The sequence below is a fragment of the Epinephelus moara genome, chromosome 8 (assembly GCF_006386435.1).
Source record: "Epinephelus moara isolate mb chromosome 8, YSFRI_EMoa_1.0, whole genome shotgun sequence".
Lineage (NCBI taxonomy): Eukaryota > Metazoa > Chordata > Actinopteri > Perciformes > Serranidae > Epinephelus > Epinephelus moara.
This window is the reverse complement of record NC_065513.1, coordinates 26,846,324-26,873,603: the sequence shown is the minus strand read 5'-3', so window position 1 is coordinate 26,873,603 and position 27,280 is coordinate 26,846,324. Positions and strand designations below refer to the sequence as shown.

General features: G+C 42.1%; 1 protein-coding gene across 3 annotated transcripts; it reads right to left on the bottom strand.

The window, feature by feature from the left end:
* Positions 1-459: 459 nt before the first annotated feature.
* Positions 460-27,280, bottom strand: mapk4 (mitogen-activated protein kinase 4). Of its 3 annotated transcripts, none has more exons than XM_050052160.1 (9): positions 26,849-27,280; positions 23,881-25,414; positions 21,544-21,719; positions 11,855-11,999; positions 8,805-8,887; positions 8,440-8,542; positions 7,947-8,166; positions 7,148-7,313; positions 460-5,738 (listed from the first exon to the last, which is right to left on the bottom strand). In XM_050052160.1, exons 2-9 carry the CDS (start codon positions 24,245-24,247, stop codon positions 4,779-4,781), a joined length of 2,220 nt encoding a protein of 739 aa, XP_049908117.1. In that variant the 5' UTR covers positions 24,248-25,414; positions 26,849-27,280; the 3' UTR covers positions 460-4,778. The 3 variants fall into 3 exon arrangements, with proteins under 3 accessions (XP_049908117.1, XP_049908116.1, XP_049908118.1); XM_050052159.1 differs by having other exon boundaries at positions 23,881-25,411; XM_050052161.1 differs by having other exon boundaries at positions 8,464-8,542; positions 23,881-25,411.

Sequence of the window (27,280 nt, the reverse complement as noted above, 5' to 3'; positions counted from 1 at the left end):
TTTTAAATCATGGTCCTGAGAGAAGCAACAATTTAATCAGCTGTATTTTTTATGGTTGAGATGTAATTTTTCAGCATCTCACTTCATCAAATGAGACAGACTGTAAATCCTTTTCGGCTTTTTTATCCTCAAAAACCCATATTTATGTTGTGCCTTTGTGTTACTTTGTTTGTGCAAAATAAGCAGTGCACCACAAAAGAGAACAGCGAGATGCTAATATTACTTGTTTAACAGTAGAGGGCATTATACGTCTGCTTTGAATCAGTCACCTAACTTCAAATATCACAATGGATCTTTTTTTGTTTGTTTGTTTGTTTGTTTGTTTTAATGTACCCCTAAAGAAGAATGTTACAAATGGTCTACTTATCCCTACAAAAATAAATATCAATCAAATACAAAATACTCTTAATATTCTCAATTGGCATTACACAACAACAGAAGAAAATACGCGGTGAAACAATAGTTTAAGTAGTTTTATTAATTTTTCAGCAAAAACAGAAACTGCAAAAAGAGAAACTATCAATCAATATTGAGCATTTAAAAACCTCACAGCTCTTCTCCAATGAAAAGCTGAGGTCTCTCTCAAAGCGAGTACAAAAGAAATAAAAGCCCACAGAAATATGACCGTCTGAAATAGTGACATAGTAAAAACAACAAAGCTATTTTTGAGTAGTTGTGAAAGCCATGCAGAAGGGAGAGGATATGTTACATTCAGCAAGCTGGAAGCATCGAGGTGTACTGAGGCACATTTTCTACATTTCTTCACACACTTTAAAGATTTAACTTCGGCTCAGTAACCACATGTGTTACAGTATGTTTGTGTTATTTGTCAGTGATGTTATTGCTGGGTTAGGTTACCTGCAGAGGAAACTGTATAATGCAAAATGTGATCAGTAGACCTGTGTAGGTAAAAACTAGACTCCTTTTCATTAGTTTGACTGCAGCATAGCTTCTATCTATTTCTACAAAGAGATAAATGGCTCTGGATCAAACTTTTTCTTTACTTGAACACTTCTGTCAGTTAGTCCAGCAGTCCAGCTCAAGCAGGGTTAAAACCTTAGAGCTATGTTACTGATAAAAATCAACAGTGTGACAGAGTTTCAGTTTTCACAGAGGAGAACCTGCGTTTCTAAATGTGCTAGTGACTCTAAATGTGCTTCATGTCTACTTTGAATATGAAATAATACACCTGGCTTTGCTGAGTGGTTGGTTGTACTGCCAGCAACTCTCACATATGGCTCATACGATGTTGTGCAAGTGATGATCTGCTCACTTTTAGACCTACTTCACATGAGCTTTAACAGTTAACAGCTGACAACAGCAGATAAAGGGACACAGCTGCTGCACTGCTGTATGAAAGACTTTCTGACGACGCTGACTGGAGGTCAGTGTCGTCAGAATAGGTATCAGATGCTTGACTGAAAAAAAACACCAAACAGATTCTGTGGTGTTGTACCTTCTGTGGTGTTGTACTGTAGCTGTGCTGCTGGCAGTGTGTTTATGCATCTCAGTGTTGTGCCTCTGGCATACTAATAGCCGGACCCTTGTGGTATGTACAGCACATAGACTGTACACATGTGGTACAGCCACAACTGAGCACTATATGTTAAACAGTGAAACCAGGGATGGTGAAAGCCCATTTCTTCCATGTTACAGAATGAAATGGATTTAAGCACATTTCTTTTATGGCACTAGCACAGCAGAATAATTTTAATACTATTTCTATATCCTTTTTTTTTTTTTTTTTTGATTAAAAAAAAAAGATCAGTGACATCCCCAAGGGGGGAACAGGGGGCAGGGGGCTGGTAAAGTTGCTGCGCCCCCACTAGCCCCACTTGCAAAAATGATTAGAGACCAACATTAATTGAGCATAGCGTTAGTTCAGGCAGGACACAATGTCAAGCTCAGCTCACATCCAAGCTACATCAGCTGATCTCAAACAGCCCAATCAGCTGATGGAGCAGCCGATTGATGAAAGGGAGTCAGCTGATAGATCACATGATTCCTGTCTATGCAACCAATTGGCCGATCTCATTCAGGATGCGCTATTTAAACTGCTCTGGCCTGCCTACTGTTGCTGCTTCCTCTGCAAGCTGCTTTGCAACCCACCTCCACCCCAGCTCCTCCTTTTCATGCTGTGTCTGATTTACCAATGTCACTTCTGTTTGTCATTGATGCTGCTCTGTTCTGTTCCCAGGGGGTCTTTGCTGCTGCTCTCCCTGCCTTAGGCTTTCCATGTAGGCACATGGAAGGGCAGGAAGGTTTGCTCTCACTGCCTTAGAGTTTCCATGTAGGCGCATGGAAGGGCAGGGAGGTGCGCTCTCCCAGACAGAGCCATACCATCAAATATAATACTGCAAATGAAAATAAAGTTTTGTTTGACTAAAGTGTTCCTGACCAAACTATCTTTAAGAGGCTGTGGCGCCCTCATTTTTAAAGCTATTACAAAGGTAATGGTATCTTGCCAAACTAGACAACAAGGCATCAGTTGGTACCACCTGTGCCGGCATAGCTTGTTGGGATGGGGGCTAAATAACCCTCCAAATTTGGCCAAAATTTTGACAAGGGGAAAAACTGACATGATCATTTTCAAAGGGGTTGAACTTTCACTTGAAGATATCTGAATGAAAAAAGATATTCTATGGGTACCCATAAGTAAACTTGAGAGGACTTTTTTCCAGTTAATGTTTTGCTCCTTACAATCAATGTACCCCTTAAAATAAATCTGTATATTTGTCTTTTTAAATAAAAGGATAGCCAACAATGAATCCCCTAACACATGTACAGATTCATAACAAATCAAAACAGGATAGTTGCCTTACACCAAGAGGGTTCGGGGTGGGGGAGCCCTTCTGTGTGGAGTTTGCATGTTCTCCCTCTCAGCATGGGTTTTCCCGGGTTCTCCAGCTTCCTCCCACAGTCCAAAGACATGCACGTCAGGTTAATTGGTGACTCTAAATTGGCTGTAGGTGTGAATGTGAGTGTGAATGGTTGTCTGTTTCTATGTGTCAACCCTGTGATAGTCTGGTGACCTGTCCAGGGTGTACCCTACCTCTCACCCAATGTCAGCTGGGATAGGCTCCAGCCCCCTGACAAGCCCTAACAGGATAAGCGGTTACAGAAAATGAATGAACAATGAAACATCAGATAATTAGTAATATTAACTGTCAAACTAGAAACCAAAGTACATTAGCATGCTATTCCTTAACTCTCCATATTGACATAGTTTTCAACCAGCCTGTAGACTACTAAAACAGCATAATGGAATTCCTGATATTCAGTTATGACTTTTGGTTGGATTTTCAGTGGCCCCCTCTGGCGACCCCTATGAAAAATTTGCAGGAGCGCCAGTGCTCACTATGAGCTTCTCAGTCTGATGAGTAAAGTGAATGTCAGATGCACATGATTAACAAAGTACGAGGCACAAGCCAACAACCTTCAGAACTTACATCTTCCTGTATCTTTTACCTGATTTGGTTACCTTGGAGGGGAGACATCAGATGCCAGAATAAAGAACATTCTGAGGGTCTACTGTGACGCGCTGAATAGAAAAGTATTTCAAAATATACGTTTTGGTTATCTTCTGTTCCATATATCAATATGGCTACTGGGCAGCATTGAGGAGTTTTTAAGTACAAATCATTTCCTATAAAGGTTGTAAAGGATCTACATTCCCCAAAATATAAGCTACTGTTGTTTGCAATATAGCTTTCTGTGGCTAACATTTCAGTGAGCAAAATGGTGACAGATATCTGGCTGTCATGTACAGATAAAGACAGTATCTTTTCAGTGAGTGTACAGCAGAAGATGACCTTGTTTGGTGCATCAGGCAGACAGAATATGAAACTATTCACGACTGAACCAGAGCATAAATTATTACGATAGAGCATTCCACATTTAAACAAAATACAACTCACTCCAAATAAACAGAAAACTGTGCTCTAGCATTCAGCAAAGAATACGTCAGACACGAGAACATCATTAACAACAGTCGTCAGAATTATACCGTAGAATTAAATATGACAACAGATTTATACAAGTTTACAAGGCATGTAGCAGTGACGGAGCTCAGTGAGTCACCACGGGAGTGTTAGAACAGCGACAAATAAAATCCCTACGTTTCACCATGTAGCATAATTTGACTGATTATTTTTCAGTTAATACATTCAGAGAAACTTGGAAAAAGCATTTCCCGTGTCGTTATCGTTATTCGGTGAACATCACCTCTGGAAGACTGTCTGACTTTTCAAAAGATTTACTGACACACAGCGAGGAATCAATACAAGTGATCCCTCTCCAGTAGGTTACTGTTAACCAGTGCACAATAGTCAGGGTAACTCATGTTATTTGCGGATGTTTGTGTCGCAGAATAAGTTGCTATCAAGTCAAGTTTCGACCCATCTTTAACTCGACAAAGGACAGCGCATCACAAACACCATGATCATCAATTAGCTGAATTATTTCTAAGTATTCTCATGTAGAACAAACCCTTGATTTTGCAATGCTAAGCATGGTTATTCATATCCAAACCCAAATGCTTGTCGACCTCTTATTGCCTGAGAGCACCTCTTTACAAAGCTGCAGGATTGCTTGTTTAAGTGAGGGTTTTAGTCACAGCGTGTAGCGTGTCATTGCAATAGTAGGGAAAAGACCGCTAACACTAAGGTCTAATGTTTAAGCAGCATCTTCACCCCTCACTACGTAAAGCAGTATGAGCATTTGGAAGTGCTACCCATTATGGTGTTATACTGTGGTGGACCTGAAGTTGAAATTCAACATCAAGAGTTGGGAGTCTGTGGTGGTGGTGGAGTCCTATGCTCTGGAAGCCTAGGAACCTTTCGGGTAATGTTCTGCTGTTTGCTTTCTTCCCTCCATCCTCCGTCTTTTCCCTTCTTCCCATCTGCTTTCTCCTTATTCTGCCTGCACAGTTTCAGTGCTCGGGATATGAACACGTCCAGGTCAAATAGCCGCTCCTTTTGCTTGACAGGAAGTGACTCCATAGGTTCATTGTTTACTGGCTGAGAAATGGAGGACGTAGAGGAAAGAGGTTGAGATTCTGTGGGAGGAAAAAGTGGCGAGATGGGGGGAGACGCTGTTTGAGGTGACTCAACAGGAAGTGGAGAGGTGGGAGATGAAGGGAGGAGTGAGGGAAGGGAATTAGAGGAAGATGTGACAGGCTGAAGTGGGCTCAGTCTGTCTTCATCGAATTCAGCTGATGGGTGCTGCACAACTTCCGTGTAGTGGAAGACTGGAGTCGGAAGGTCAGTCGGGGAGAGTGGGAGAGGGGGAGAGGAGGTGTAGCAGGAGGGTGAACGTTGCTCCAAAGAAGGACTGGGACTGGGTGAGTGCAAGCGAGACTGGGTGCTCTCCACCCAGCGAGAGATCTCTTGGAATAAATCCCCCGTCTCCTCCTCTTCTTCCTCTTCCGCCTCCTCCTCTTTCATCTCCCCTAAGTCCTCCACGCTGCCCCCAATAGGCTCAGCAGGCACAGGGAGGCTGGTGGTGTTGCGCTTCCAGTGAGAAAGATCCAGGATCAGCTTAGGCTCTGAGTAGTGTTGAGGCTTGCCCTCCCTCCAGGCAATTTTATCGAGATATGAAGGGGATCCCACTTTGTAGTCACAGGAGCGGCCACAGTCCAGTTCCCCGTACCCTGAACCACAGGCTCGTTCCAGAGAGGAGTGGGAGTTCTCCAGGAAGCGTTCTGCTGAGCTGCTGTGGGAATACTTGCGTGGGTCGACCTAAATATCATGAGGAGGAGCAGGTGGGGAAGGAGAAGGTGATAAATAAGAAAGAAAGTACAGTGAGGATGCTGGTTATATTATGTGTTGAAGTGCTTTGACTCATTCTAGTTTATGACTAAGTATGATTCACGTGTTAAATTGAAGCAGCAATGAAATGTAACCACGTACAGATTAAGACAAGACAGTACTGGCAACCTTTGAAGGTCCTGTGTGTAGGATTTAAGCAGATATACTGGCAGAACATGGAATATAATAAAATAAGTATGTTTTTTTCTGGTGCATAATCACTTGAAAATAAGAATTATTGTGTTTTTTTTGTCATAGAATGAGGAGTTTATATCTACATAGGGAGCAGGTCCTCATCTACAAAAAAACACCATGTTGCATTGCCATGTTTCTACAGTAGGACAAACCAAACACTGGCTGTAGATAGGCAGTTAGCAGCCTCCATGATGAGGGCATTGGAAACTGCTTTATTCAGTGTTTTTACCGGCTTAAATCACCAGGTGTGGTTGTTATAGAGGGGAAGAGACCTCTGCAGATAATTCAGCTCTCAGTAAAAACCTCTTGAACATCTAATCAGAGAAAAAAGATGAGCACATATTAGCAGATGCTAAGCTAATGGCTCGACTCTGTCATGCCAAACAGTGTAGGAGAAACACTGATTTGTAATGTTTAGAAACATTTGGTGTTTCTACTGGTTTAAATCACCAGTTGATTTGTTTTGGAGTAGAAGAGACCTCTGTGGATAATTTGGCTTTAGGTAAAAACTTCCTGGACGTCTGGATCAGAAATGAGGTGAGCACACAATAAGTTATCAGAGACAATAGGTGACCACACGTCTCTGAGATGCCAAACAGTGTAGCAGAAACACTGATTTGTGACATGAAACTGATTTATTCGGTGTTTTTACTGGAGTTAATCCCTTCGTCTGTTCTTTTTGGAGAGGATAAGACCGCTGTGGATAATTCGGCTCCAGATAAAAACCTCTTTAATAATGAACACTGAAGGAATATCTAACCTGGAGAATTCAGCTGGTTACAATCTATAATCCTCACATGTAGATGCCACTAAATCCCCCTAATCCTCACTCTTACACACTGTTCCTTTTAAAGACACAGTGCATTTACAGTGTGTAGTACCAGACTGACTGTTGCAAGAAATATGCAAGGAAGCTTCTTCCATCAGAAACAATTTGCTATTGATGAAGTCTTCATTTTGCCAAATAGCAGGTGGTGAGGCAAATCTAAATCTTATTGGAAAGCAATTTGTAATGTGATTTTACCCTTAAGAAGAGAAAACGTGCAAGGTAAGACTAACATGCACAACAATTTTATTTCACTAAATTACAATATACTCAAGAACAAATCAGTGAGTATGGCGGAAAATGACAAAGCACATCCAACCTGCGCCTCCTCTAACAGTGAGGTGGAACTGGCCCGGGGGTCTCTCTGCACCTCCTCTTCCTCTGTGGTGTCTCCCATGTCAGACGTCATGTGGCCAGGGGGCATGCAGCGACACCCCCCTCCTGACTGCTGCCAGGACACATCTGTTGATAAACTGGTCTCGTACCTGCAGGAGGGCAGAAATAAAGCGTTCATATTAGTCTTATAACAACTTTGCTGTGCAGTATATTCAGTCTGCTAAACTTACTGTAGGAACATTAGGTTTCTTGTGCCTCGTTATGCTTTGCCAGACTTTTCTGTTCCAAAAAATTTGGTCAAACCATGAAATTGCCGAAGAACTAAGATTCAGAACTAATTAAAATCCAAGTCAGGCTTGAAGCCAAATGGTTGCTGGATTAAATTACACAGTAAAGTGGTCGAAATATTTTGGAAGCCCAGCGTGTAGGCATGCAAAATGCATGAGCAGTCAGCCCTCAATGTCAAATTGAAGGTTAAATAGATTTTAGACTGTCAAAATTATGTTAGTGCTGATAGGTTAGCTGAGTATTTGTCTTTAGTAACAGAGAGTTTTGCTTTAAGAAACAAGCGGTCTCAAGTACATTTAATGATAAATCAACAAAACAGACCAGACTCTTTATCTGCTGATGATCTCATTACAAAATGAAGGTCTGTTAATTAAACAAACTCTTGTAGCAATGGCAGACTGACACAATAAAAAAATCTGATTAAAACTGTAAAATAAATAATGAAAAAATGACCTAAACTCTCCCGCCAGTGTTTAAAACACAAACCCACACACCTCTCCCAGTGGATGCTGGAGGCCTGACTGTTGCTGTTGCTGAGGCTCTGCTCGGTAACAAGGTTGTCCTCCAGTTCGTCTTCGATGCGGAAGGGGTGCAACGAGGTGGGCTCATCCTCAGGACAGGAGTACTGCTGGAGGAAGGGGTGCGACAGCGCTGCTTCAGCCGTCAGCCGATCCATGGGGTTAAAGGTCAAGATACGCTCAAGGAAATCCACAGCTGAGAGGAAAGGAAAAGGGCATCAGTGAGGGAGGAAGAGGAGGAGAAATAAACTGTAGTGTCCATGAGGTGTGCTCGCCTTGAAACAATATTAGCACTAATTTTCCTCTCTCAGGACAAAATTATATTTGTTAGACCACCATCTCTATCATCTCTTCATCCTTCACAGCTCAGAGAAGCTGCTGTCGTCTGTGTGTTTTCTACTCCTCACATCTTCCATTACTCTTATTTGCTCCCATTCTATTTCATACTGCTTGACCTTCCTCTTCTTACCACTTCTCAATCCCCTCAGCTCACCCTGAGCATCCACTTCAGGCAGCAATTCAGAGAAGGGTTTCTTGACTCTCCATCCATGACTGACATATGAAGGCATCACCTGGGAAAGGACGACAGTGGGCTTTAAAATATGTGCATAACTTTGCTGTGGTTATTTCTCTCTGTACATTTCAAGGCCCTGACTTTCTGAAAGCGAGAAAACAGAGCGAGAGCCGTTGACGGAAAGAGTTGTGTACACATTTCTCTTGTCTGTAGAATGAATCTTTTCCAGTCTAAAGCTGCAAACACAACATGACGTCCTGTTCCATATTTAAACAATCACTTTGCAGACGTATGACAAGCAGCAGCCACTGAGACATCACCTGTAGCAGGTCCTGCCTGTCCTCCTCCCTCAGCACTGGCACTGTGTCGAGAATCAGCTGCATCTGCTCCAGCTCATGAGCTCCTGGGAGAGGGAACCGGCCAATCAGAGACAAGCAGAGAGGAGACAGGATCAGTTACATAAGCGGAAAATGGTGGCCAATTAGAGTCAAACGGGAATACCTAGGAGGTGTGAGCTGTCGAGTTACAGAAATGGTATGGTGAGAACGTTCAATAAGAATTCAGCAGATAGGATGGAACACTCTGTAGCCAACTATAAAATTATTTTAAATGAAAAACTATGTCTGGAAATCACCACTTGAACACCCATGTATTATAATAGGCGCTTTAATTTTTATTTAATTGCACACTAACTGCAAGGCCACAGTAAGTACAGCAATTTATGCACCAGAGGGTTTTGTTTCTGCAGTACAACCTGTTGGACAGCACTTCAGGTTCTATAAAAATCCCACATTATCATATACTGGCAGATGTTAACCCCAACTATGACCCAAACCTAATGCAAAACCTCTAAAACCTACAACATCTCACTGAGTTTGTTGGAGGTCGTACACAGCTTGGGAGGAATACGATGCTGTGAAGCTAAACTCTTTTAAAAATTTACTTTCGACATGGTTGTATTTTGCATTCTTGTTTATCATTCTGGGATTGTGAGCATGTGCAAGTGTCTCTGTGTTTGCAAATAGGTGTGCCAGGCTGAGCAGATCATTAGCCGGTGGCCCCAGCAGGTGAATGGTGCGCAGTGATGACAGCTCCCTATGAAGAGCCAAGATGGCGTCGGCTCTGCAGCAGTGGAGGCGCATCTTCCTCCTCCTCCTCCTCTCCACAACAGCACATGTACACAGATTGTTTGTAGCCTAGGTGCTACACTAAAGGTGTTGTTCTGCTGGAGTATGACCACTTTGGGGTCTCCTGTGTTTTGGTTTCTTTTAGTTTCTCTTGGTTAGATATGACTGCTCCATAAGTTGAAGATATTTTGTTTTGTTGGCCCTGGTCCACCCTGAAGTCTGATTAAAATACCAGTATGTTCATATATAATTGCAAGTAAGTCAAATTGTTTGCGCGTTCAACTAGTTATCTTGTGGCTACATGGGATTTGGGGAAGATCGGGACTTAGTTCATGTTATGTCTGTCACAAGGACACATCTTTTGAGGTCGTTGTGGTGTTACTACAATGCAACATGCCGTACCTTTTCAGCTCAAACCAAAACAAAGCAGCAGTACTTTCCCTCGTACAGTGTGGATTTGCCCTTTAAATGTTTCCATAAAGCACCAGCAGGTGGTGCTATATCAACACAGTCACCACTCTAAGAAATAAGCAAGCAGTGGTGGGGTATTTGAGAGAGTGCATTGCTTCCCCTATGGTAAACAAAAATAATGCTGTGCTGCGTAAACTCTAGTGTTTGAGAGGAAAGCAAGGCAAACATCTCTAACGGTCTATGTGTGAAACTCGAGCAGAGAGGAACACCAGGGCACAGATGACGTTATTGAGTTTGTGGCACCATCCCTCCTGTGGTATAGAGGGCTGGTGGAGGTCAAATCAGCCTGTCATGAGGAACTACATCTGCTTCAGACAGCGAGAATTTCTCTGTCATCATTGTTATTCTGGTCAGGCAAAGAAGTAGCCGGCAGAAGGAGAATAAAGTATCTTTGGTGGAGGACACTCTGTCCTCAGCTTGATGCCACCTTGTAATGTAGTTATGAGGGGGCTTTTTAGCATCTATGCTCAGACAAACTTTACATAAGTTAACAAAGGACACAAAAGATGTTTTTGATTACAACTAATTTACCTGATACTGTATTCACTTAGCCACTCTGAGCAGCCTGTTTTCAATGTTCTGTCTTAAGTTACTTCTGTGTCAAATTGAAGCCGCACCTACGCCGTAACCTATGCCTGACGTGCACCTCCCCATAAATGTAACTATACTTCATGGCAACACAGACCTCCTTTCTATTTTGTAAGCTGAAACTTTTTTGTCAGTAGAAGCGAAGCTTTTATTTACTTTACTTTCACAGATAGACAATAAAGCCTCCACAAAATACCATTGTAAGACTTGTCTGTGATTTATCCTGGCTTCATATGAGCAGAGGAAATCTATGCTCATTGCCAGGCTAGTTTATACAATGTAGAATGCCATAGACTTGTGCTAATAATGTTAGCATGTTATATTTGTTTCAAAAACGTGTTTAGTATAAGACAGTTGTTTTGTCAGTGAACCTTGTGAGTTGTAATGGAGCCAAACAACGTTGCAACGTTACCTTTGTTAAATGTTGCTGTTGTCCCTGGCTTCATATGAGTAGAGGAAAAGTCCTCTAGCTGCTAGGCTAATTTATACAATGTAAAATGCCATAGGCTTGTGCTAAAAGCATTAGCATGTTGTATTTGAGGGGAAAATGTGTCCAGAAGTGTTTGTCTGTGAATGCTGTGAGTTACAGTGAAGCCGATTTGTGCATTTGTGTTTGAAACTGTCTCTATTAAGCCATGTTTAATGTGTGTTTAGGTGTGTTTTGAATCAACTAAACTTTACAGCACTTCACAGAAACCCAGCCGCCGACTGCAGAGTGACACAGACATATCACTGCACAAGTATAAATGCTTTCAAGGCCATGTGTGTAGCATAGACTGTAAAAGCACAAGTATGAATCCCGCTTTATGTAGGCTACAGTTGCTAAGATGGTCCGGTGTTACTTTCTCATACTGTGCATACAAATACTGCAAATATTGATGCTACAAATGCATATGCACATGTAAAGTTCACCCTTAAAAACTGTTACTGTTAAAAATACTTTTTTTTTCATGTCCTGCAGCTCTATTTCAAATAAACTGTAAAAACTGCCAGTTCCTAGAAACACATTTCCTGTAAAGATCTTACAGGACTTTAAGTAATGAGATGCTTCTGCTGAATATTAATGCCATTATCATATTTCATCATGCCATCCAGTTAATGATCTGCAATATCATAATGTTCCCGCAGGGCATCAAGGTCATTAGTGTTTTAGCAGACACTGCATTACCAAACAGCAGAGGTACCTGCAAACAGCATGCGTCCAGTTAGCATCTCAGCCAGTATGCAGCCAGCGGCCCACATGTCGATGGCCTTGGTGTAGTTGTTGGGGGACAGGAGCAGACGGGGGGAACAGTACCACTTAGTTACCAGACCCTCGGACAGATAGCCCTAGAGAAGCAGGCGTGAGAGAGAGAAAAATAGGAGAAAGAGAAAGAGAGTTAAAACACAGAGCAATAGAATGATACTGTGGTTATATTAGTGGTGAGTATGTAACAGATTGGCTTGTTACCAGTTGTGTACTTGTAAATCTGCATGCATTTGCATATGTATGAGGCATTTAAGTTGCACATATTAATCACAATCTCGCTGGCAGTTTGCTGGTAGTTATGTTGTTGGAGTGGAAGCATGGTGAAGTCAGACATCTGAGCTCACAAGGGATATTTTTATTTACACCCACAAAGACTTGATCATTTTGCATCAGCTACACGAGGATGGAAACTTGCTCCTGGATTCACTCTGCAGTCGGATACATTCCCCTGAATCTCTCTACCTGCAGTTACTGAGTTTCATCGAGTCTTTGATGCTCTGCTGTTCAACAACACACGTCCTCTCATTAGGGTTGCTCCGACAAGGCTCCCTTCTGCTTTTTCCTTTGGTAAATTTTCACCTTGTGAATAACACTGATGACGACGCGCATGGAGATGAGGCGCAGGCAAGCGTATTTACATGCAAACCAGATTTATCTACAGTATAATGAGACGTTTTTGCCTGTTGCTATCATTAATGCTCTTATATTTCACTCGCCTTCTCACTTGCTGTAATTCCTCCGCTCTCCGACCTTACAAAATCTCCAAATCCATGCACTTACCACATTATATTTCTATTCTTTCCCTGGCTGCCTGTCTCTCCTGAGCCAAATCTTACCGCCTCGGCTCTCACACTAATGACATTAGGATACTATAGACTGCACAGCAAAATATGCTTATAATTAGGTTTACACATTCTCACACATTTTTATGTTTCTTGGCAGCTGCTGGCTGATTTTATTTCGAGGCTCTGACATGCTGCAAATTGCTACATGATGACAGACATAATAAGGAGAGTGTGGACACACAGAGTTCAGTTTTTCTTGCAGGCATACTGTTTTTCGTTTCACTTTTGTCCCCAAAAAACTGTGGCTAATTTGCATGGTTGGGAAAAGGGGCCCTAAAATCAGGCAGGGGTCCTTCTCCTATCGCCTCCTTCCCATCAGCCCTTTCCACTTTCCATCCCACCATTACCCTATCTCCCTCTTTATCTGGAACTTCTTGCAGAATCACTCTATCTTGCCTCACGCTGTAACGACAGCATGGGATTCATCCTGCCCCAGATGAGTTTTCAGACTTAAAATGGATGTCAGAAATTGCTCTGTGAGCTCCTTTTTTTTTCACACCAGTTAAATTATCTGCGGCCACCTGTAAGACCAGCATAACATCCCTCTAAGCAGGACACAGCCCCTCTGATGATTACATTTTAGGTCTGGCCCAGAATGGTTTTATATTGTACTTGACAGCTGAAATGTGCTCCTCATATTTGAGGATGGTAAGTTTTGTCTCGATCAGCAGGTTCAGGGCATGACTCAGAACCTTTATTCGCCGTGGACCTCCCACACCGATGTTCCCTCTTATACATCCCTTCCAGCAATGTGTCCTTACAGATAGAATTTATTTTAAATGTCAAAACGGCTCTGTGAGTTTTTCGGGTCAGCCTTCTTAGGAGTTACTTCTAGAATTCAATCTATTAAATGAATAAGACGTTATGAATTTGGAAGTAATTCCAGCTCTACTTCAGCCTTACTATTCCTCTACTTTGCTCTCCTCTCAGTTTCCTCTTCACCCTTGCATCATGTGCACCCTTTTATGCTCTCTACTCCCTCTCTCCATGCCTACGTCTGTCCTCACTGCACCTTACTCACTGCCTCCCCTTCCCCTCAGTGACCTCACTCATCGCTTCCCATGTGTCAGCAGATGACAGAGCAGAAACTGATGCTGAGTGCTCAGTCATGATCTAACAAACATACTCTCACCTTGTCTTCTATCAGTCTGACTGTCTTTGCTGATCAGTCTCTACATCTGAGCTCTTATTTCTATCTGCTGATTGGAATGACCGCAACCTTATTTAAAACTCAATTTCAAATCACACTTTGAAGAACGAGATAGTAGTGTTCTCAAGGATCGTCTTTATCATAACCTTTTTCTATGTTTTCTGTACGGATACAAATTAAGTAATCTTTCCTTCCCCCTTTTTATGTATGTATTTTTGATGTTTGCTTTAGTAACTTTCTTTCTTTCTATTTATTTATTTATTTTTAACATCCATATATTTCAAATTTAGTTACTGATTTTTCATGTTAGTACAGGGATTTTTTTTTCTTGTAAAGGCGTGTCACTTTCAAAATGGCTTCTCATTGTAACCCACTGCCGTCACTTGTGCTCACTTATTAATTAAGATTGGGTGACACCCCCTACCAAGCTTATAAAATGTTCACTTGACTCCTGTCCACCCTTTTACACCCTGACAAAGACTTTTGGGTCGAAACCGGTCCGTGTTTTAATATGAGCAGCCATGTTTTGAAATAAAGGCTTCTTCACTTAATTCCTGAGTGCCTGAAGTTCATCTTTGCTTCTCAGTTTTAAATCATTTTAAATAAAAGTTTTATCTTTGCACCTCTTGTCTGCACTTTTGCTTTTTTAAGATGATTAAAAAAAAAAAAAGGAAATCATTTAGCACTGTAAAGCACCTTGAATTGCCCTTGTGTATGAACTGTGCTTTACAAAAAAAGATGCCTTGCCTTGCAAAAGCATTTGATGGACTGTCATAGAGTGGCTTTGAACAGTCTCACAAAACGATGCACAGATGTTGCCTCAGATTTCATATTGTAGCTATATTTAAACTGTATTTTAACAACGTATCACAGCTATTCTTTATTCTTTATATGGCTCCCCATTAGCTTCCAGAAAAGTGGTCGCTAGTCTTCCTGGGGTCCATTCACAAAACAACATTAAAAACACATCAATTTTAAATAACAGAGTATCAATGAGACGATAACATTTAATATCAGTCCAAAATTAAGACAATAAAAATGAGTAAAAAACAAAATTGAAATGCATTTTTAATTTCTCCTAGCTATTTGGGATCAGTAGGAGTCCTAATTAACAGCATCTTGGCTTGTTACAGTTGCAAAAATTGGTCAATTTGTTGCCATATCAAACTACAAACAGTATTAATCATAAATAAACAAGTTTGAACCATAAAATTTCCCCAGGTTTTGGACCTTGTCCACTTTTGTGCCGGGATCGGCTGCAGACTGACACGCATTTTATAGTTGACGTTTACTGACACCATTTCCCTCAGGGGAAACGGAGCTTGTAAAGTCCCAAGATCCTCAAATGAGACGACAATAGTCCAAACATAATAGTCCCAAACAAGTAGCCTACTTCCTAATTAACAGTTGTTTAGCTTGTTACTGTTGCTGAAACTGGTCAAATTTGTTGCCATATCAAACTACAAACATTATTTATCATAAATAAACAAGTTTCAATCATAAAATGTGATCAAGTTTTGGACCTTGTCCACTTTTGTGTCAGGGTCAGCTGCAGACTGACTTGGCAGAGATGGCTGCCATCTTGTTTTTACATGGATTAGTGTATTGTGCTCTTACTACCACTAGATGGCACAAAAAAGTGTCCATGAACGAGGACACCAGGTCTAAGTTAAGCAGAATGAAATATAAGGTCAAGTAAACCAAAATGTGATGTCCAGATATGAGGACACAGAGTCTCAGGAGGATACTAGTTTATCACCAAACCAAGTCTCCACAGTCAGCCAAGATAGTCGATTATGCATGTCACACACACTGGCACGGAAAGAACATCGAAGAAATCTGTCTGCCATGTTCAGCTATTAACCATTATAAAATATTTGTTGGCTTCCTTCACTCCCTTCCTTTACTCTCAGCCTTCTCCCTCGCTGTCATCACCTCCCACTTTCCTCTCCACCCGTTCCCTTAATCTCAACTCACCTCAGCGTTTCTCTACATCACCATCAGCAGCTACGTTTACCTCCCTTACCTTTCCTCTTTTCTTCACACTTCACCCCATCTCTCCCTTTTCGCTGCCCTCCTTGCTTCACCTCCTTTCTCGCCTGTTTCATCCCTCCGTCTCCTCTTGTCAGTTACAGATCCGCTCTGCTTATTTTTACCCCTCTACTCCTTCCCTTCTTTTCTCTTTCTTTTCCAACACTCCCTCCTTATTCCCCTTTCCTCTACCTCTGTCTCCTTCATCCAGGTCATGAATTATTTCTGGGCAGATCCAGCCCTGCATCAGCAGGTGACATTCACACATACACACTCCAAGTTCATACTGGTGCTGACAGTAAACAACATCACAAATAATGTTTCCTCGGCCACTGTTCCCCCTCTCTCTCCCCTCAACCTTTCTGTCATCTCTTTTCGCCTGAGTAAATGTTTGTCTGTGTAGTCGGAGGCGCACATCTAGACAGCTCGTCAAACAGCCTCATTTCGATGCACCGCAGAGTCACAACCTCCTGTGCTGACACAACCTCTGTGATAACACGCCGACCATGTAAGATACTGTAGAAGCAATAAAAAGGAGGTAGGGATTTCTTTGGAGCCATTACAGTGCAGTGAAAAGAGGTCATTCATTGGTGAGAACTCAGGAAAAAAAGACAAGTGTGATATTTGAAAGTGAAAAATGAGTCATAAAAAACAAAAACAAAGCCACCAGTCTTGTTTCACGGCTCAATATGAAAGTTAATACTACTTGTGAATTTCACGTCACAGCTGAAGTCAACACTGCCCACGTCCATTACCGCAAAAAAATGTCTGAAAAAGCAGCACTTTGGCTCTGCATTATTAGATATGAGAGAGGATGCTAGCACATTCACTGCAGGCATCTGCTTTGGTGTCAACACTGCATCGCAAATAGCCAAGCATCATCTTACACACACATCATCATGCGCACACACACACACACACACACACACACACACACACACACAACACACACACACACACACACACACACACACACACACACACAACTCTGGTAATACAATCTTAATGCTAATGAACAATGACAAACCGATGTTCTGCCGGCTAACGGAGACACCAGCTGCAGACTCCTAACTAACTCCCAATATCCACCTCAGAGCAATTCAAACCGTGTCAGCACTCAATATAAAATTAGAGGGTAATGTGCAGCCAGCGCTCTTATTGGTTATTAATGCATTCCTGTTATCAAAGCATTGAGGCTAACGACTGCAAAGAGAAGAGGCTGATACTGCAGCAGCAGACAGGGGAAATGCTCTCTGTATGAGCTGAAATAGAGCACTTGTTGTGGCATCAATTCTAAAAAGAATCAGCAATGGCACTGCATGAATTATGCATGTGTTTATAGATTAAATATGACACATGACACATTATACCATAGGATTTACTACTTTGATCTATCTATCTATCTATCTATCTATCTATCTATCTATCTATCTATCTATCTATCTATCTATCTCAACCAGTACCAGACTCGCTATATTTTATTTTTCGGTGCTGTGTCTCTTGGATGCCTGCTGCTTATGATCTGGCACGTAGTCGCTACCTTTTCATAAAGGTAGAGGTAAATCCATAAACATCAGAAGCACAGAAAAAAAGGGATAAAGTAAGAAAATACAGGCAGAGGACAGAGTCTTTGCAGTAAAATACACCACAAGGCTTCTAGTGCTTCTAGCTCCCAACCCTCACCTATCGTCATGAGCTCTGGGTAGTGACCGAAAGAATGAGATCGCAGAAACAAGCGGCCAGAATGAGTTTCCTCCGTGGGGTGGCTGGGCTCAGCCTTAAAGATAAGGTAAGGAGCTCGGACATCCAGAAGGAGCTCGGAGTAGAGCTGCTGCTCCTTAATGTCGAAAGGGGTCAGTTGAGGTGTTTCGGGCATCTGATCAGGATGCCTCCTGGGCGCCTCCTGCTGGAGGTGTTCCGGGCACGTCCCAGTGGTAGGAGACCCCGGGGCAGACCCAGAACATGCTGGAGGGATTACATATCTCAACTGGCCTGGGAACGCCTTGAGGTCCCCCAGGAGGAGCTAGAAAGTGCTGCTGGGGAGAGGGATGTCTGGGGTGCTTTGCTTGACCCGGCCCTGGATAAGCGGATGAAAAGGTATGTATGTATGGATGGATGGCTTCTAGTTAGAGTTGTACCAATACCAGTATTGGAAGTGCCTCTGATACTGCCTAAAATGTGGTATCGGGTATCGGCGAGTACAGCCTATGACCAATCCGATACCACATAATGCCTCACGTCATTACACATACACATGCTACAGGCAAACGAAATGGAAACGGGGCGGAGTTTAAAAAGCATTCTACTGTAGCCTTTAAAATGTCTTACTTACCAAATTGTGTGGCTGCACTTTAACCTGTGTCTTGATTTGTGTCAACACTGGATAATAATTATAATAAAAAAGTTTTATTCTACTATTCTACTATTATGTATTTATTTCTTAATATTTTACATAGAGTTTTAGGAGTTGAGACATACAACAGTTCATATCCCATCCATTTTTATTTTATGCGCTGGTATCGGATCGGTACTCGGTGTCGGCAGATACCTAAGGTTCAGGGATCGGAATCAGTATCGCTTTTTGCTTTTTAGGAAAATCTTGCATAGTATAATCTATCTTTAAATTTTGGTTGGAATGCAAATCAGGTCCACGCTTTTTTAAATGCTTAAGAATTAAGAATTAGAAATTCATGTTGTGTCAATGTTAACATTATGACAAATTGCAGATGGTTGGTATTTTTCCTTCATTCCCATAGACTAGAAAAATAATGACTGTAGCTACTATCACGTCACCCATTGGTTTACAGACTCCAGTTTTGATATCGCGAGTTTGGCATTTCAGTCACCATCTTGGTTTTTTAGAACCAGAAGTGACCATTGGTCAGATGGGGTGACGGAATACAGAAACTTAATCAAAGAGAAGCTTTTTGGATCCATTAGCTGGATGCTTTAAAGTATCCTGGTCTCAAAGAGGATATAGACTTCACGTATTTTTGTAATTTGTCATTGTTCTCTACGAGCTTCACCATTTTTCTCACAACCTATATTATTGTCTATTTGTTTCACCTGTCATGCCATTATATGGGTCATGTGATGGCCTGTGCTTGGTTCCTGCCACTATATAGGTGGGGCCAAGTCCCGACAAAGACCTGCAGTGGTCGAAACATGTGGGCCCTTTTAATGATTTAGCCACTATAATAAAGGATTTTTAATATTTCCTTCTTTGTTTTTCTGTATTTTTTCAGAGTGCCTAGATTGCTTTCCTGTCGATCCTGTTGCTTCCCATTCTCCACGAGTGCCTGACACAAGATTTTGATCTACGTTTGTGTTTGTGTATACAGAGCAACTAGTTGTCTCTTTCTTTCCAGAAGTGACCATATTTAGCTGTGGAGGAGCAAGGGGTGGATTTGACTGAGAAGCAGGGAACACTGTCTTAATTATCATAACTCTGGGCCTTAATAAAATGTAAACAGGTTAGTTATATAAAAAATCACCCCCTGTACAGTTGTCACAAAGGGAGAAATTAGCTTTAGAGACCAAAACCGTTTTTGTACCAGGCTGTAAAAAAGGTTTATTTCTGCTGTAAAGTTGGGCATTTTAACATGGGTGTCTATGGGGATTGATTGGCCTTTGGAGCCAGCCTCAAGTGGTCATTAGAGGAACTGCAGTTTTTGGCACCTCTGTGTTGGCGTCATCCCTCTGGAGGTCCATACCTTATGACTAAATGTCGTCATTCTATGCCAAGATGACATCAGCATGAGATGTTTGGTTTCACAACAATCACAACCATCTATCTATCCATCTATCCATCTATCCATCTATCTATCTATCTATCTATCTATCTATCTATCTATCTATCTATCTATCCTACCTTGTGACAGTGCAGAGTAGTTCAAGCCTGAACATTGTGTTCTCTCTCTGTCTGTAGGAAACAGTGTGAGAGCAAATATGCGCCCAAACACACACACACACACACACACACAGTGAGAAAGAGGTAAACCTTGTTTTTGCTGTCCTGCACGGCCCAAACTACCTTCATCTCTCACTTCTCCTCTCTGTTTGATCTCTCTTTTGCACCCCCTTTACTTGTTTCTCTTCTTTGCCCTCCTTCTCTCTCTGTCTTTGTACTTTCCACCTTCCGTGACTCAATACTTCTCACCCTTGTTCCTCATCTGTTCTCTGCCTCCCCCCTCATCAACCCCTTCCCCTCCCTCCTCCATCTCCTCCCCTCCAAACGCACCCCCTGTGTCTGCACCCAGCTGATCCCCAGTCCCGTGTTCTAAGCTGACAAAGATCGCCTTTCACAAGAGCTCCTCTCCGCATGCACAGACCCACAAAACACACAAACATACAAACACACACACACACAGGCACACACACATTCTGCCCTGCTAGTGTTACAGTTTTGCTGTGGGATCTCCGTGCATAATGAAGCAGCACAATGGAGCAGTAAATTGTCACATTAATCTCTCAGAAGCCTTTATCTACAATGGACAGACTAATCACAGGGTTTGATTAGCCCAAAACTTGATACCAAGAAGAAGACGTTAATAGCAGGGTTTGGGCTTGAGAGGAGGCCTTGTGTGAAAGACAGGTCGGCAGCATCAGACATTGGGGTGTGTAATCGGAGATGTCTGTCATGGAAGAAAAGACGGCTTGACTGTACTGCAATCGCAACACGTATAATCCTCAATGAGCCGTAGCAGCTACAAACACGTTTCAGTTTCAAGTAAGACATTTTGAAGTTCGGGCTGTCGGTGTACTTTCTAAAATCTGCATCTTTGTCAGAATCAAATTAATGATATCACCTGAGACGCCACACTGACAGACATTAATTATTCTGCGTTTGATTTCCTATAGGAGGATTCTTTTGCAACTGGATCCCATCCTATCCATTGCTACACAGGGAATTTGTGCACAGCTTCCTGATAACCACACAGGGCCAGGGCTTGAGGAGTTGCTATCTCTTCCTCGATAACAGCCCTACCTCAATAAGAGGGAGCAGAGATAATGTTTAATATTACAATACTCTCCCTAGATTCATCCATCAGCACAAGAACAGCCCACACTGCGTCAGACTGCAACGCGTGAAACGAGTGAAAAATCCTCCCAACTTCATCAACTTTCCTGGCCTGAATATTTAAACCGGTTGTATGATTCATTTTTTTGTAGAACGAGTATCAAAAAAGCACCCAGAGAGAATAACACAGCCAATATAATGTGGACGGAGATCTAAACTCTCACGCTGGCTTGTCCTCTGAAGATTATGGGTTTTTAAAACTAATCTAAAACTTGTTAAGAGAGCATGAGCCCAAAGAGAATAATGATCACAGGCATTCATTGGCCTCTGGTCAAAAGAACACTTGGCACATTTGCTACATTTACATGCCCCAAAAAAGATGAGTAATTGGGTTAGGGCTGGAAATGTTTGTACAAGTGTTAGTGGTTATTACAAACTTCCAGCTTATATGACATTTAGTCATCAAAGTCTTCAGATAAGACATCCAACTGCTTGTATATACATCTAACCAAGCCAATGATCACAGACGTCCTTGCAGTATACGTGTTTGTGCATAGTGGGTTTCCTTCCTTCCTTACCTTGTGAGAATAATGAGGGTCGACTATCCTGGCCAGCCCGAAGTCTCCTATCTTGAGCAGCAGTTGGTCAGTGTTGATGAATATGTTGGCAGGCTTCAGATCTCTGTGCAGGACGTTGGCTGAATGGATGAACTTCAGTCCCCTCAGCAGCTGGTAGAACAGCAGAGTAGCATGACCTGTTCAAGGGTAAAGTCACATATCAGGATACACCACACCGCTGCTATTCTCTCTCATGTAATAAACATAACAATGGTTTCTACTAATGCACTGAACATGTTAAGTTGTGTATCTCTGAGTAAAGCTAGTAAGGATAGGTTAATCCACATTTGAATTTAGGGCTGGGCAACGTATCGAGATTATACCAATCGTGATATGAGACTAGATATCTTAGATTTTGGATACCATAATATTGTTAGTGTTGTCTTTTCCTGGTTTTAAAAGCTGCATTGCAGTAAAGTGACGTCATTTTCTGAACTTGCCAGACTGTTCTGTTCCATTATTCATCTTTACCAACTTAACCACATTACTGATTATTATTTATCAAAAATCTCACTGTGTAAATATCTCGTGAAAGCACCAAGTCAACCCTATGGTATCATTGCAATATCAATATCCAGGTATTTGGACATAACATATTTTGATATTTGATTTTTTCCATATCACCCAACCCAAATAACAAGTGCAAATACAACTAATATATACTGCATATTTATACTGTGTGTGCATGTATTTCACAGGTCCAGTGTGTAGGATTCAGGGGGACATATCAACAGAAATGGAATATAATATTACTAACTACATTTTTATTAGTTTATAATCACCTGAAATCAAGAATCATTGTGTTTTCATTACCTCAGAATGAGCCGTTTATAGCTACATACATAGCAAGTCCTCGACCATGGAGTCCAACCACGTTGTCTCTACAGTAGCTCAGAAGGGACAAACCAAACACTGGTTCTATATGGAGTCATTCCTGTTTTTGCATTAGCCACTGCAGTTCTTCTCCTATATGCTTGGCACATAGGAGAGGATTCAGCTGTTTGCAGTGTGCAACCTCACCATTAGATGCCACTGAATCCCACACGCTGGACCTTTAAATGTATTTTACGGTTTGTTTGTTGAAAGTGAATTGAAAAACTTAAAACATAAAACTGACATTTAACAATAACATGCAAACTCAAAACTAACTTTCAATTTCAATTGCTAACTGTACATTGGACAGGAAATTGGTTTAAGCTATTTTTTTTTAAGTTAATCATTTATAATGGGTCGGTTTTTTTTTTGCAAAATGTAATAAATAAATAAATTGTACAAAATGTACTGCAAAACTAATACATAAAATTGGAATCAACCCCTCAGTATCATTGCAATACCACTGTCAAGGTATCTGGTCAAAAATAATGTGATGCACATGACTTATATTTTGTGCAATATTTTTGACAAAATCATGTGCAGTATTATTCTTCAAAATCATGATCATTTGTCAGTGTAGTGCAATATCATTTTCTCAGTCATGTGCAATATTACTCCTCGTTGTATATCAGACTCAATATAACATTGATAATCAGGCACAGTCTGTTTTTTTCCACCATTTTAGTTCATGTTTAGTAACTCTTGTACTTATCATGCTCCTACTGTTACTCTATCAGGCACTGGTTTTTGCTTTTGCTCCTGGAAAATGCTTCCATCTTGTGTAGTTGTATATTTTGCCTATTTAAAACTACTGTTATAAAGCTGGGCCCAGTGAGTGACCCTGACTCGGGGAACCCATGAATCATTGAAATTGTGGTTACTGCACTTAGTGTTACTGTAATTTGAAGCACTCTCTGGTACAATGATTCCCTTTGGGATAAATAAAATTCTACTGAACTGAATTGAATTGAATATTTAATTTTCTCCATACCATCGCCCTGATTCGACCCTGTCAAAAGTGAGATAATTTAAACCACAACGTGAAAAAATGACTCAATGAATGAGCACATTCTGGAGAAATTCTGATCTTCTAATGTGTAATTTAGACAAATATGTCAAAAAATATCTGCGCTGTATCACTCCAGTACTTCCAGAGCATGTTTATGAAGAGGAAACAGACAATATAAATGACTGTGTAAAGTAATTTTCAAATATGTGATTTGTGGATAAAGTACTCTCTCAGTAAAAGAGTGTCTCCAAAGGGCTGCCACTAAATCCCCTAAATCACAGTGTAAGCAAAGCCAGCAGTGCAGCAACACAACAGCAGTGTTCAACATGAAGAACCACACTGTCGTAAAATATGTGACTTTAATTGTCCAAATTCAAAGAATATACTTTGCTCTATTTCCATTTCATTTCCCATACCTGTGGATAGCGGTCCTTGCTCCAGCAGCCGAGCCAGATCTGTCTCCATGCACTCCTGAACGATGTACAGGGCGCTCAGCTGGGCCGGGTCTCTGGGCAGCGGTCGTCCGTATGGCGCCAACACCTCATGAACCCTCACTACATTCTCATGGTGCAGCCGGTGAGTGATTCTGACCTCCCGCAGAGCGTGCTTCACCGTCACGGCATCACGCATCACCAGCTTCTTGATTGCCACACGCTGTCCTTTGCGCTGGTCCACAGCTGAGAGAACCAGGCCTGTAACACCTGTGCCGAGAGGTCGGAGGTCAACAAAGTGGCCGCCCAGGTCGAAGCCGTGGAGGAAGAGGGGGATGTCTTGTCGGGCCATGATAGCTCAGTGTGGATGTGTTAGGGAGAGATGACAGATGATTCCAGGTACCTCAAGCTTGATTAAAAGTGCTTTGCTATTGTCTTGTACACATGATGTCACATTTTGCTGGTGAGTCCAGAACCTTAAATAAAGACCTGATTTTTGTCTAGGTAGCTGGTGCACGTAGATGTTTGTTCTCATGTAGACAAGACCAAAATTCAGTCACACAGCTAGTTTGGTGAAAGGTGGTGGCAGTTTTAGGGGCCCACAAAAGTTCCAGTGTTATACCCAGAATTTCGAGCTGTTGTCAGAATCATGAGCGGGTTAGAGGAGAAGATATTTCCTTCAGGCCTAAGAAGTGTCTTTGTGCATCATGTTCACCTCCTCTTCTGGTCCTGTGTGGGCAGATTCTTATTAAATCATCCTTTTACTGAACCTGCTGAGGTATCACATTTAAAAAAAAACCCTTTGAGGTGTTTAGGACAAGGAGTGTAAAGCGTCTACAGTCGAGCCTACATGTTTAAAAATAACATATTCTCCTTCAACATTTTTTTGCTTTTGATGATGTCTCTCTCTGCTCCAAAGACGCTATTTGATGCTTTAGTCTGCCGCAGCGATGCACTTCTAATCTCTCACTGTATTTTGTTCACGCGCAGATAGGATATCAGTGAGTCTTATTAATACTACCCAGGGCAGGGGTATCCATAGAAACAGCCCTCTGTGTGGCTGATCCTGCTCTTACATGTGTAGATGCATCATGGGACAGCAGCAGGCGGACGCCCGGCTCTGCACTCCTCTCTGTCTCCACTGTGTTTGTAATAAATCTGTAATCCTTATCGACCAGTCAAAGCCTTTCGACGGTGAGGCAGGGTGAAAGGAGGTGGGGTTACGTGAGTTAAATTCAATGAGTCTCTATCAGCTCCTCCTCTTCTTCCATGGTACCAGAGTCAGTCAGTCAGACAAGTTCATTCAGTGAGAGATCCACGGTTGGACAGCGGACAAATCCCGGAACTGTGTTTCTCTCTGTGTGTGCATGTGCATAAGTGTGCATGCGTTTAATCCCTCAGTAATCTGCTTCCTGTTGCCTTCTCATGAATGTAGGGATTTCAGCATCAGGCCGTGGTCACCGTGGAGAGATACATCTATGAGCTGGGCTGCTCAACGCATCTGCTGCCTCCACTGCTGCTGGGGAAGAAAAGAGGAAATGGGGTGAACAAAACAGAAGACAGAGATGAAAGTTACACAGCAACAGAGCCAGTGTGTTAGTGTCGCAGGAGTTGCCATTGCATAACCCTGCATGGCAGTGTGAGCTAATCTACACCAGCAACTTAATGTGCTTACAGAAGATAATCACCTCAATTCAGTGTTGCTTCAATATCTGCAACATGATGCTGCTGACATTTCAGAGCAGAGAGACAAAGACAGGGTGGAATTATCATGGCGGCATTGTTTTAAATGAAAAGGACTTTCCTAGTTCTGGGCTCTGATTGCATCACACAGCATAACTTTGCCTGATTAAAAGTGTCTACCTGACATTTCAGTTCTATTTCCACCCCCTTGAAAGGTCATGTAGTGGTAGAAAACAAAAGCATTGACTTTATCGCACCCCTAGATCCCTGGGCTGCAAGAACTCAAACAATCCATCAATCCATAAAACAAATCTCTTTGCTGTCAAAGGCCTCGGGGCAGGCTCGAGCATTAGCTCCCCTTTCTCTCCCCAGAATGGGTGGTGATGTGCACTCAATAACTTGCTCTTTATCAGCTTTCAAAATACTTACAGTCAGTGTTCATGTGAGCCTTGGTCGGGCTGACTGTCAGAGGCTGGGAGAGTGTAAGGGGAGAACAGAGAGACTGAGAGAGAGGGGGGGAGCATTGACAGTGTTGCTGGGTGGGAGGTGCAGCACTGGGCTAACTTTATATATAATGCATAACCACTGGAGATGGCGCTTGGTGTTCTCTCTGTGCGTTTATTCTTCATATTTCTTCAGGGCTGTGCAGCCAGAGTACATGTCATGAATGAGAATAAACTGCAGTGTGTTGATGCAGTGCAGTAAAATGGATTAAATTTGAATTATGAATCCTACTGTCAACATTTTTAGAACAAGATATCACACTTGCTTAAAACACCCTTTAATATAGGTTAAGGCAGAAGAACACTCCACACAGAGGCAATATGATGGAGATGGGAGCAGAGAAGGGTTGTGATCTTTGTGCAGCTGCTTCTCTCTCTCTCTCTCTCTCTCTCTCTCTCTTTTTATTATATTATTTACTTCCCATAAGACAGTAAGGCAGTTTTAGTTAAGATGGGAAACGCTGCATCCTCTCTGCACACTGGCTTCATGCGGCTGTCTTTGTGTGTCTCCATACACTCCAGTAACGCCCCTCTGACAGAACAAAAACACTGAGGTTGAAGTGCATCTCATAAAACATAAAGCCCCATTTATTTCCAACAAAAAAAAAAAAGAAATGAAAAGAAAGTATTAACGACAATCAGGCCCGTGCTTCCCTTTCTCCCCTAACTAGCTCCACGTTATCTTTATCTCTGCCACTATCTGCTCGGTGTGCAATAACAAGAGGAAGAAGAAAGAAAAGATAACAGCAGCAACCATCAGTACTCACCGGAGCATTACGCAGCCGCAGCCTCCCGTCCAGAAACAAAGATCCGGGGGAAAGATGTGAGAAATACGGCTCCTTGGAAGCAAAGAAAGTGAAACACGACCGCATCTCTCATTCTCTCTCTTTCTTTTGCTTCTGTGTGTGTGTGTGATTTAGATGATACAGAGGGGGGAAGCAGCCGGTACGGGTCGGCACCGGGGGCGATCCGCGGAGATGAGATAAGCCAGAGGCTGCTATAGAGCCGGTTATTGTGGGCGACTGTCCGCTCTCTGTCAGAGGAGTGATGTGAGAGAGGGAGGAGAGGAGGGATCACCCCGATTCAGATACATCTCGCAGACCCTGAGTGGCTTCACACACACTCACACTCACACACACTGCACCATGGATGATGAAGTATCTCTCTACCCCTGTCTCTCTCGATCGAGGACTCCCAGC

Bases quoted from the DNA above. Each gene is read 5' to 3' on its own strand.
- mapk4 (XM_050052160.1), bottom strand. From the start codon at position 24,247: ATGGCCCGACAAGACATCCCCCTCTTCCTCCACGGCTTCGACCTGGGC. The intron at 8,167-8,439 runs GTAAGAAGAGGA...CTTTCCTCTCAG, and splicing joins GCTGAGGGGATTGAGAAGTG to CTGTGGATTTCCTTGAGCGT. The intron at 5,739-7,147 runs GTTGGATGTGCT...CATGATATTTAG, and splicing joins CACTGTTAGAGGAGGCGCAG to GTCGACCCACGCAAGTATTC.